General features: G+C 48.0%; 1 protein-coding gene across 1 annotated transcript in view; it reads left to right on the top strand.

Moving 5' to 3' along the window:
- The window catches only part of LOC129340474 (myosin-7), a 37105-nt gene that overhangs the window by 17721 nt on the left and 7101 nt on the right, over positions 1 to 12283 (top strand). The window contains exons 19-33 of the mRNA XM_054995295.1: positions 132 to 249; positions 798 to 921; positions 1061 to 1197; positions 2719 to 2974; positions 3143 to 3385; positions 4410 to 4586; positions 4708 to 4853; positions 4947 to 5037; positions 5627 to 6016; positions 6492 to 6618; positions 7277 to 7395; positions 7515 to 7711; positions 9547 to 9730; positions 11388 to 11553; positions 11694 to 11818. Coding sequence (XP_054851270.1) covers positions 132 to 249; positions 798 to 921; positions 1061 to 1197; positions 2719 to 2974; positions 3143 to 3385; positions 4410 to 4586; positions 4708 to 4853; positions 4947 to 5037; positions 5627 to 6016; positions 6492 to 6618; positions 7277 to 7395; positions 7515 to 7711; positions 9547 to 9730; positions 11388 to 11553; positions 11694 to 11818 — 2600 coding nt within the window. The remainder of the gene's footprint in view (positions 1 to 131; positions 250 to 797; positions 922 to 1060; positions 1198 to 2718; positions 2975 to 3142; positions 3386 to 4409; positions 4587 to 4707; positions 4854 to 4946; positions 5038 to 5626; positions 6017 to 6491; positions 6619 to 7276; positions 7396 to 7514; positions 7712 to 9546; positions 9731 to 11387; positions 11554 to 11693; positions 11819 to 12283) is intronic.

Raw genomic sequence — 12283 nt, 5'->3', positions numbered from 1 at the left:
GCCTGCCAGAGTACAGGGCAAGGGAACCAGCGGTCTGACAAGGAGAGCTCCTTATACTCTTCTTGTCCCCATGTGGAAACAGCCAGTCTCGTCTTTTTACAACATCCTCTTCTGTTTCTTCTCTCTCTCAGGTGTGATAGACAATCCTCTGGTCATGCACCAGCTACGCTGTAACGGAGTTCTGGAGGGAATCCGGATCTGCCGGAAGGGATTTCCCAACCGAATCCTCTACGGGGACTTCAGGCAAAGGTGAGCTTATCCTTCAAATGAGTAAGCAGGGAAGCGGGACGGGGTGTGTGTGGAGGTCTGAAGATGTTTTGCTCAGCATAACATTGAGGAAGGTCTTCACATTACCGGGCAACGCTGGAAAAAGGCCCGAACAGACGGCAAAGCATTGCAAGGGTTCTGTTTAATCTGCTCAGAAATAAACAAACTCAGCTGCGACCCAAATATGCATACATTCTTTTCCCATAATTTATTCTGCTGAAATCCACAGCAAGGGATGAGAAATCCCACTCCTTTCCACCTGGGCATTCATGCCCAACCCCTCTCTGATGTGGGGATTTGCCCATATACACTTCCAAGCTTTAGCGTCACCTCTGTAAAGCCGAGAAACTTTAGGTTGTTTCCTAAAGTATGGGAGACAGCTTAAGCAGTCAGGATGCTCAGTTTTTCCTAAAGACCCAGTTCCATTCTTGCACAGTGAAACTGTGGAATACACCCAAGGCCAGGTGTTGGTGTCAGTAGCTGAGAAGCGCTACGAAGCTGACAGAGATATTTACCTTTCTTCTTCCTAGATACCGTATCCTGAATCCAGCTGCTATACCTGAGGGTCAGTTCATTGACAGCAGGAAGGGAGCTGAGAAGCTCTTGGGCTCTCTGGACATTGACCATAACCAGTACAAATTTGGGCACACCAAGGTGAGGGGGTAGAGCTGGCATAAACCGCTGCAACAGGAAAAGGACTCTCGTTTCTTGGCTCCTACGCCTTATCTCCTGTCAAGGGCTGGTCTGTGCCAATTCCTTCAGTCTGAGTCTACCCACCTGTCATTCTGTTCAGGTGTTCTTCAAGGCTGGTCTTCTGGGGCTGCTGGAGGAGATGAGGGACGAACGCCTGTCCCGCATTATCACCCGCATCCAAGCCCAGTCCCGTGGCGTCCTCTCTAGGCTGGAATTCAAGAAGATCATGGAACGAAAGTAAGGGCCCTGGTGGAGAATACTCTGCTATTTACAGATATCATTACTGCGGGTGGGGGGAGGAGGAATTGGGGGATACTTCATCCACTGATATATTTAAGTTCCTTTCCTCTCCTCAACGTTTTGGGACTTAGCCATAAATACGCTCTCTCTGTTAGAAAATGGCTGCTAGGAGTGCATGAGGGCGTATAGTGATGGGGAAGTGGGAAGATGAGTTCCAAGTATGAATTTGGGGACACTGTATCTCAGCCATTGCCCAACAATTATGTAACAGACTGCGTATTTCTTTTTATTTGTTTATTTTAAAACATTGGCATGCCGCCTTTCTAGCCAAATAAGGTTCCCCGAGGTGGCAACTAAAAATATAATACTAATAATTCAAAAGCTTGCACCAAACTTTGCATTAAGCAGCTCCAAATTCTGTGACTTTTACTTTTAGGTAAACTAAGTAAATCTGCAGAGAATGGATTGGAAGCAGAAAAAAAACTCCACTAACAGAAAGTGTGTCTGTTAGCAGAACAGAACTTTTCTGCCTCGCTCTCTCCCACTGATCTCTCTGAAATGCTGCTTCTGGGGGGCAGGAGACCCTCAGGAATGGAGGACGGGCAATTCAGGAGCTGCAGCAGGCAGAGGGAATTGGCAGAAATTACATCTTCTCTTCTGTTAGTGGAAATTTTAGTCTGAATCCAACACATTTGTTTGTTTCGCAATACTGTCATTTCTGCTAGGTGCAAAGTGCACCAAAGCCCCAGCCCCAATTACAGAAAATCCATATCTTGTACTGGCTTCTAGCAAGAGCCCATTGCTTACAAATACAGGGCCTACTTGCATGCAGAATATTCCAGGTTCAATTCTGGCATCCATCATGAGAGAAACTCTGGTTGCAAGTGTTGGAAAAGTTCTCCCCACCCCCTCTCCTTTCCCCACAGGTTCTTAACAGATCGTAAGGAAAAGACCTTTCTCAAGTAGAGACCCAAAGTGGTCAATTCAAGCTAGAGGGTTTATTGGTCTGATTTGGTACAAAGCAGCTTCGCGTGTTCTGAGGTTGCCCCCACACAGTCCAGTTTAAAGATTAGAAGCTGAGATTATCAGGATGTTGAATTTTGCATCCAGCTTTCTTTGCTTGAGTTGTACAACTGAGTAACCAAGGAGAAACATGGCCTTGCTTGGCCGTTTCCAGACAGCTTACCTGCACCCGGGACGTCGCGCCACGTTTCAGATCAAAATGCCGGCAAAATATCGCGTTTTCTCACACGAGTTTTGCGTGATGTCGCGCAAAACTCGCACGAGAAAACGCAATATTTCACGTTTTCCCCAGCACGATCCGAAACGTGGCGCGACGTCCCAGGTGCAGGTAAGCCGTCTGGAAACAGCCCTTATAGGAATCTCTGTGGGTGAGCTGCCTTCTGGTGGAATGCAATTCTTCTGCTCAAGGATACAGGATATTCCACTGCACTGGGGGGAATTTTGGAGTTTTTGCATGCTCACATTTGAGTCCATTCTTGTTCTCCCCCACCCCAGGGAATCTCTGCTGGTAATCCAGTACAACATCCGAGCTTTCATGGTGGTGAAGAATTGGCCATGGATGAGGCTCTTCTTCAAGATCAAGCCACTGTTGAAAAGTGCAGAAACCGAGAAGGAGTTGTTGGCTCTCAAGGAGGAACTGGCCAGGCTGAAGGAGGCTCTAGAGAAGACAGAGGGACGTCGGAAGGAACTGGAGGAGAAGATGGTCTCTCTGCTGCAGGAGAAGAATGACCTTCAGCTGCAAGTTCAGGCGGTGAGTTGTGGGGTGCCCTTGGAGCTCCGCGAGTTAAGACATCAAGTTTGCTCATACAGGCAAGAAAAACATTGGTTGGTGATAAATAAGCCGTCCAAAAGCAAAATACTTTTGGAGGTGAAGATGCTTTTGCACATGAATCTCTCCTTTCTCTTATTTCCTCATCAGGAGCAAGACAATCTTGCAGATGCCGAAGAACGCTGCGACCAGCTGATCAAGAACAAGATCCAGCTGGAAGCCAAGGTGAAGGAACAGACGGAACGTCTGGAGGACGAAGAGGAGATGAATGCTGAACTGACGGCCAAGAAGCGGAAACTTGAAGACGAATGCTCAGAGCTCAAGAAGGACATTGATGACTTGGAACTGACCTTGGCCAAGGTGGAGAAAGAGAAGCACGCAACGGAGAACAAGGTGAGAGATGGAGAAAGGAAGGGGCTGTTTGAGCTGAGTCCAAAATTGTCTGCACTTCATCGCCCAAGGAGCTTTGTTGACATCAATCAGATTGAGTGGAGGTGGACTGGTGGACTGTCCTTGGAGTTGCAGAAATGAATGTTTTGGAAAACCTCCAGTAGTCACTGAGTTTAGTTAAGTGGTTTTAGTGCCAATTACATGCGTTTCTTTCTTGTGGACTGAAATGCAGAATTTCAGCATGTAGTCTTAGATCGGCCTTTATGGACACTGACATTTTGGGCGAAATGTCCAAGGCTAAAGTTAGTCTGATTGGGTTACACAGAGTTGTTTAAACAAACTTGGCTGTATGCCTGTCATACCGAGTTAGAGATTCTGAGCTGAATTTGAAGCCGTTGTGGTTTTATTGGTCACCGTTTGAAAGACACCCAAAATTGGAGAAGATGAATGGGTCATCCCCGTGAGTTATTGAGTTTGGATGACTGTCTTCAGGAGGGGTTGAAAGATGCCTCAGCATTGAGACTAACTGACTATTGGGATTCACTGAATAGGGCTGAGTTGCATTATGACAAGACAGGATGGGTCCAAACCACTTCTGTCACCAAGGGCCAAACCAGATGGGCGATCCATGAATGAACATTCCGAGTATTTTAAAAAGAGAAATAGCAGATACAGGAACCAACGAGGCCTACGGTGTGTAGGAAGGGCAAAAGGGGGTTTAATTTTTTCCTCTCCTCCGTGCAGTTTCATCCATCAAAACTGTTGCAGTTATTAATCCTGGGAAAAGGAGACAATATCTTTTCCCCCCGGCTCATATTGAGGGCTAATAATAGCCCCTCCCCAGGGGAGGATCGGTTGAAAAACAAGTACATTGGATTCAACACCATACAAAAAACCATAAGGAACTGTACACATTATTTCAGGTCTGGTTGGCTCCAAGTGGCTTCAGTTGAACAAGTTCCTATGTTGCCCATCCCAAATGTTGCTTGCGTCAGTAGCTACTACTGCAAGCCTCAATATATTACAGGTTAAGAACCTCACAGAAGAGATGGCAGGTCTGGATGAAATCATTGTCAAACTAACCAAGGAAAAGAAGGCCCTCCAGGAAGCCCACCAGCAGGCCCTGGATGACCTACAGGCAGAGGAGGACAAGGTCAACACCCTAACAAAAGCCAAGGTCAAGCTGGAACAACAGGTGGACGATGTAAGTACACCAGTCTTAGCAGTGGGATCGGAGGGGAAGGGCTCTGGTCTCTGGCGGTAAAGGAACCTTGTTGCTGTTAGGAGTCGCCATTTCTTCTTGCTCAGTTTCTTTTGCTCCGCAGCTGGAAGGCTCCCTGGAGCAAGAGAAGAAGATCCGGATGGACCTGGAACGGGCGAAGAGGAAGCTGGAAGGTGATTTGAAGCTGACGCAAGAGAGCATCATGGATTTAGAGAACGACAAACAACAACTGGATGAGAAGCTGAAAAAGTAAGGTGTCCTCGTGCATTACCCACTCCCCTTGATTTGAGTGGCACCATGCCTCTTTCGCTGCATGAAAGCCTTGGTCCTTGTCTTTCCCAGGAAAGACTTTGAGCTCAATGCACTGAACGCAAGAATTGAAGATGAGCAAGCGTTGGGAATCCAGCTGCAGAAGAAGCTCAAAGAGCTACAGGTAAAAGATGGATGGCAGGGCCGTAGGCCTTCAGGCCAACTTTAGAGAGCCAGTTTGGTGTAGTGGTTAAGAGCAGCAGGACTCTAATCTGGAGAATCGGGTTTGATTCCCCACTCCTCCGCTTGAAGCCAGCTGGGTGACCTTGGCTCAGTCACAGCTTCTAGGAGCTCTCTCAGTCCCACCTACTTCACAGGGTGATGTGTTGTGGGGATAATAATGACAAACTTTGTAAACCGCTCTGAGTGGGTGTTAAGTCATCCTGAAGGGCGGTATATAAATTGAATATTATTAGTAGTAGTAGCAAAACTCGGGAACTACGTAAAACTCTGTAAACTTTTGAGAGTCAGAGCTGTCTGAGGAGCTTTGACTTTCGAAAGCTTATACAGTAAAAATCTTGTTGGTCTCTAATGTACCACCAGACTCAAATCCTGTTGTAGAACACATGGTTTGGTTGCCCGGCCTAAAATATTTATTGCTTGTTGAAATATTATGAATCTTCATGTCATCATGTTGGCTTTTAGGATCAGACCTTTTTAAAACAATTTAATCTAGAACTTCCAATTCAATGGCTTCTTACTCCCTGGTGCAGGCAAGAATCGAGGAGCTGGAAGAAGAGCTGGAGGCCGAGCGCACAGCCCGGGCCAAGGTGGAGAAGCAGCGTTCTGACCTCTCCCGGGAGCTGGAGGAGATCAGCGAGCGGCTGGAGGAGGCGGGCGGTGCCACTTCGGTGCAGATTGAGCTGAACAAGAAGCGGGAGGCCGAGTTCCAGAAGATGCGGCGTGACCTAGAGGAGGCAACGCTGCAGCACGAGGCCACGGCAGCAGCCCTGCGCAAGAAGCACGCCGATTCGGTGGCAGAGCTGGGCGAGCAAATCGACAACCTGCAGCGGGTGAAGCAGAAGTTGGAGAAGGAGAAGAGCGAGTTCAAACTGGAGCTGGACGATGTCACTTCCAACATGGAGCAGCTGCTGAAAGCCAAGGTTGTGCATAGAGGAGGGAGAGACAAGGGTATATTTGGGGTGGAGCAAAAAAATATGGTGATGTCAAGATAGGAGGAGGAACTAAAATTATTGGAGGGACTGAGATTTGGAGGAGGAACCAGGAAGCTTTCAGAGTACATTTGTCAGGATACAAAATTGGGAAGCGGGTAAATTTTGGAGCCAGCATCCTTCATTCCAAAATGAAAACATTCCACCCCTGACTTGGTACATGCTCCCATTTGCTCCATTCTTGACTGTTTCCCTTTGCTTGTCTTTCCTTGACTGTATCCCTTCCCACTTTGTTTTCTTGTTCTTCATTCATCTTCCTTTCTCCATCATGTAGTTTTCTATTTATCTCTTTCCATCTGAGTATCTGCCAGATTGCCCATCCAGCCATCCTTGGTTGTTTTTTTTCCTTAATCCTCTTTCTACCATTTTAATTTTTTCACCAACTCTTCTTTTTGGTGAATTCCAGGTCAACCTGGAGAAGATGTGCCGCACGTTTGAAGACCAAATGAATGAACACCGGGCCAAGTCCGAAGAGACTCAACGGATGGCCAACGACCTCACCACACAGCGGGCCAAACTCCAGACCGAGAATGGTGAGTTCCCGAGTCAGGAGTGCTGCCTTCTTCCTACTGCTCTTCCTGCTTTTATTCTTAGAAGTTTTTAGCTCATCAGTTTTTTGCCTCCATCCTCACCCGTGCACCCCAAACTCCATTCAGTTACATTAATTCATTCTGTCTGTCTGTCCCACCCAATTTCCTCTGTCCATCTCTCCTTTTTTATCTTTCAAAACAATAGATTTCAGTTAATTCAAAAGTGGAAATAGTACTGTGTTGCTTTCCAAAAAACTAAATATGCGCATGGCCTGAACCCACCTTCCTGACTCAAGATGAAAAATAAAATCTATTATTTTGAAATCTGGTCTAGAGAATCTTGTGTGGGTCTTCGGTGGTGCCGTTTTGGAATTTAAGCTGATAGATCGGACAGGTTGCCAGCTGAATCCCTCCAGGGCCTCTCCAGGGTGGTGGCAAACATGAAATCCATAGAAGGAATGAATCCAGAGGAGTTAGCCGTGTTCGTCTGTAGTAGTCTGCATGCATCTGATGAAGAGAACTGTGGTTCTCAAAAGCTTATGCTACAGTAAAGTGGGTTAGTCTTAAAGGTGCTACTGGACTCTTTACTATAGAAGGAACGGTATCCATCTGAAGAAATAGATTCCTCCACTCCAAAGAAAATCATTGTTTTTCTTCTTAGGGGAACTGTCCCGCCAGCTGGATGAAAAGGAAGCTCTGATAAATCAGCTCACACGAGGGAAGCTGACTTATACCCAACAACTGGAAGATCTGAAGAGGCAACTGGAGGAAGAAGCCAAGGCAAGGAATGCGTAGAGATTGTTGGTCAGGATGGGTGAATCAACAGAGCTTGGAGAAGCAGATGGAAATTAGGTAGGGATTAAGAGCCACTGAGAGATGACGTCTCTCCCTCCCCATAGGCCAAGAATGCTCTGGCGCATGCGCTCCAGTCGGCCCGCCATGACTGCGACCTGCTGAGGGAGCAGTATGAGGAAGAAACGGAGGCCAAAGCAGAACTTCAACGATCGCTCTCCAAGGCCAACTCTGAGGTGGCTCAGTGGAGAACCAAGTACGAGACAGACGCCATCCAGAGGACGGAGGAGCTGGAGGAGGCCAAGTAAGTGAGGAGGCTTGAGCATTCCCCTGCCCCTCATCCCATCCAGAGCCATTTGGTGTAGTGGTTAAGAGCAGCAGGACTCTAATCTGGAGAGCCAGGTTTGATTCCCCACTCCTCCGCTTGAAGCCAGCTGGGTGACCTTGGGTCAGTCACAGCTCTTCCAGAACTCTCTTAGCTCCACACTCCTTCAGAGCTCTCGCACACCCACCCACCTCACAGGGTGATTGTCGTAAGGATAATAATAACACACTTCGGCCGTTTCCACACATCTTACCTTGTTGTGGAAAATAGCGAAATCTCGCGAGAAGATGCTGTTATCACGCAAGAAGACGTTTTTATCGCACAAGAAGATGCAATAACAGCGTCTTCTCGCGTGATTTCATGCAAGATTTCACTATTTTCCACAACAAGGTAAGCTGTGTGGAAATGGTCCAGGTAAACCACTCTGAGTGGGTTAAGTTGTTCTGAAGGACTGTATATAAATCGAATGTTGTTGCTGTTACTATTATTAATTAGATTAACCCCTTGCCTGTTGCTACCCTCACCTCAAACCTTCTTGTTTATACAGTTTGTTCTTTGCTTTTTTCACTCGCCAGTTTTGTAGGTTCGTTCCTTTCCTTTCCCGTGCCTGTTATCTATTGTTTTATCTCTCCTCTCTTTCTTACCTCTCTCATCTTTCCTCCACATGATTCATCTTCATTCCTCTAATCTCTTTCCCATTCATATCAGCCGCAAGAGATAGCGCTACGCTTCATCTCCCCGCCGAAGCAGAATATGCCTGCCTTTCCTCTCTTTACGGAAAGTTTCCCGGTCCCTTTAATACAGTTTTGATGACTGAAAATGGGCAGTTGAAGTTTTTCACGGCATGAAGTTAAATGAATTCTCCCAGCAATTGCTTTCCTATCAAACTGATAGGAAAGGGACCGCTAGATAGATCAGTTTAAAAGTGTAGCTGACGGAAGGCATCTGATGAAGGGAACTCTGACTCTCGAAAGCTCGTATCCTTGAAATCTAGTTGGTCTTTAAGGTGGTACTGGACCAGATTCTTGCTCTTCTACTACAGACCAACCTGAAACAGTTTACCCTAGTGGTCAACCCTGCTCCCATAATTCCTTGTGGGCTCCCAGCTTGTACAAATTCAATTTCTATACCTTTTTTGTCATTTTACTGTTGTCGGTGGGTTGTGTGGTTATGTGCGCTGCTGTTTTAAGTAATTTTGTATTGGAGCATTTTATCTATGTTTTATGCTATCATATTTTATGTTGTGCTCCGCTCTGAGCTCATTGCAGGGAGAGAAGATTATAAATATAAATAAATAAATAAATAAATAAATAAATAAATAAATAAATAAATAAATAAATAAATAAATAAATAAATAAAAATTATCCCAGTGTCTTTGCATCCACTGGATGGAAAAGTAGAAGGCAGAGGCCATGGTTGCATCTTACCAACTAAACCATGGAACAGAATTATGTGTTTTCCCTTATATCTCTATAAGGAAAAGCGTTAGAGGCATACTTAGTGGCAGGGCTTTTTTTCTGGGAAAAGAGGTGGTGGAACTCAGTGGGTTGCCCTCGGAGAAAATGGTCACATGTCTGGTGGCCCCGCCCCCTGATCTCCAGACAGAGGGGAGTTGAGATTGCCCTCCGCGCTACATGGCGCGGAGGGCAATCTCAACTCCCCTCTGTCTGGAGATCAGGGGGCGGGGCCACCAGACATGTGACCATTTTCAAGAGGTTCCGGAACTCCGTTCCCCTGTGTTCCCCCTGAAAAAAAGCCCTGCTTAATGGCCATGGGCATTGGTTACTGACTCTTTGTTGCCCCTGGTGTGTCAGGAAGAAGCTGGCGCAGCGGCTGCAAGATGCTGAGGAGGCCGTGGAGGCCGTGAACGCCAAGTGCTCCTCACTGGAGAAGACCAAGCACCGTCTGCAGAATGAGATCGAAGACCTCATGGTGGACGTGGAGCGTTCAAATGCCGCCGCAGCCGCCCTGGACAAGAAGCAGAGGAACTTCGACAAAGTATGGAAAGGAGGAAGTGGGTGTGATACAGTGGGGAAGGCACACAGCACACAACCGTTGAGGGCACTTCAGCTCCGCCTAGTGATATGGAACCCTTTCTGAACTTCCTCAAAGACATTTTGAGCTCCCTTAAACCACCTCTCACCATCTCTTGCCTTGAAAACTTTAGGGGTCTCCATAAGTAGGCTGCGACTTGATGTCCCACGCACACTGGAACTTAGCTGCCTTTATTTATTTATTTATTTATTTATTTATTTATTTATTTGATTTATACCCCGCCTTCCCCACAGATGGGCTCAGGGCGGCTAACAACATTCAAAAATACATTAAAAGTCACAAAAACATAAAATCAACAATAATTTTTAAAAAGTCATTAAAAAAGTCCAGGAGCAGGCTGTTTAAACAAATATTGGGAGTCCGTATACGGGCATAGCAGATGGTTGAGGGCAGCCCCAGAAGAAGTGGTGGTCTTAGATGGAAGAAGGAGGACACCCGCTGGCACTCAGCTGAAGGCCCGGCGGAACATCTCCGTTTTACAGGCCCTGCGAAACTGTGACAGGTCCTGCAGGGCCCGGATCTCCAGCGGGAGAGCGTTCCACCAGGCCCGGGCCAGGGCAGAAAAAGCCCTGGTCCTGGTTGAGGCCAGACGGATGTCCTTCGGGCTGGGGACCACCAGGAGTTGCTTGTCTGCAGAGTGCAACACCCTGCAGGGGATGTAATGGAAGAGGCGGTCCCGCGGGTATGCAGGTCCCAGTCCGTGAAGGGCTTTAAACACCAAGGTTAACACCTTGAACCGGATCCGGAACTTCACTGGGAGCCAGTGCAGCTGGCACAGTACAGGATGAATGTGCGCTTGGACTGGCGTTCCGGTAAGGACGTGTGCTGCTGCATTCTGGACCAGCTGAAACTTCCGGGTCAGGTCCAAGGGCAGTCCGGTGTAGAGTGAGTTGCAGTAGTCTAGCCTGGAGGTGACTGTTGCATGGATTACTGTGGCCAGTTCGTTCATAGGGAAAGATGATGGGCTAAACTTCTTAAATAAATGAACACCAAGTCGCATAGTGGAAGAGAGAGCATGGGCAATGTGTGTTGCTACATCACGAGAGCTGCTGTAGCATAGTGGTTGGGTTGCAAATCAGCACTCTGCCAGTTTGAATCCCACTACTGCCACGAGCTCAGCAGGTGGCCTCGGGTCAGTCCTTCTTCTCAGCCCCAGCTCCCCAGTTGTATTGTGGGGATAATATCAACACTGATTTTGTTTACTGCTCTGAGTGGGGCACTCATGGGTTCAATTACCACCTTCCCCAGTTTGAAGAATGTTGGGAAGTAAGTCTGATTAAAAAGGTCTACTGACATCTCAGACAGCTTTGATCCGGTATGGATCTCAACCATATGAATTCCAGATCTTTATATGGAATTCCCCTGCATCTCTCATTCTAGCACAAGAATGAGCAAAAGAGAAGGAGGAGAGTGACTTCAAGAAGGGAGGGAGGTGCCCGTCCCACTTTCCAGACCTGTCAGACTCAGAACACAGAGCGAATCCTTAGCGACTACTCACACCTCTTCAGGGAGACCCAATTTGCAAATAATGGCCACGGAGCCCCATAGGAGCAGCAGCTTCAGACCTTATTCTCTTCTCCTTTCTCACTGACAACCGCAGCTCTTGTCCGAGTGGAAGCAGAAGTTTGAGGAGTCCCAGATGGAGCTCGAGTCATCGCAAAAGGAGGCCCGTTCGCTCAGCACCGAACTCTTCAAGCTGAAGAATGCCTACGAAGAGTCGTTGGAGCACCTGGAGACCTTCAAGAGGGAGAATAAGAACTTGCAAGGTGAGCCCCTTAGCCATCTCCCCCCACAAGCCCACCCCCGGCTCCCTCTTGGCGGAACAGGTGAGGGCAAGACAGCGGTGCTCTGGTGCCCTGACCAAGTCTGGAGGGAAGCTGATTTGCTTTCCCATTCCTCCGTGCAGAGGAGATCTCAGATCTCACAGAGCAGCTTGGAGCCAGTGGCAAGAACATCCATGAGCTTGAGAAGATCCGGAAGCAGCTGGAGGCCGAGAAGCTGGAGCTGCAGTCGGCCCTGGAGGAAGCTGAGGTGAGGAGAGCCTTGGGTCACGGAGCTCCTACAGCTCCCGCTGGAGCTGCAGTCGGCCCGAGGAGGCTGAGGTGAGGAGGGCCTTGGGTCACGGAGCTCCTACAGCTCCCGCTGGAGCTGCAGTCGGCCTGAAGAGGCTGAGGTGAGGAGGGCCTTGGGTCATGGAGCTCGTACAGCTCCCGCTGGAGCTGCAGTCGTCGGCCCTGGTAGAGGCTGAGGTAAGGAGGGCCTTGGGTCACGAAGCACCTACAGCTCCCGCTGACTGAATGCTGTGCCTCATTGTCAGAATGCGTCCCTCTCCCTGCACACAATTTTCCCTCTCCTTCTTTTCTCTCTTCAGTCTCACATTCCCTTTTTCCTTCCTCCACATACTTTTACTTCTCCAAGGGGAGAAATGCCCTGCAGTTCCACACATACCACTGACTAGTTGAAAGTTCCCCTTCTTGAGTGAAATATTCTCCGCTA

This window comes from Eublepharis macularius, chromosome 12, assembly GCF_028583425.1.
Source record: "Eublepharis macularius isolate TG4126 chromosome 12, MPM_Emac_v1.0, whole genome shotgun sequence".
Classification (NCBI taxonomy): Eukaryota; Metazoa; Chordata; class Lepidosauria; order Squamata; family Eublepharidae; genus Eublepharis; species Eublepharis macularius.
This window is presented reverse-complemented; position numbering and strand designations above follow the sequence as displayed.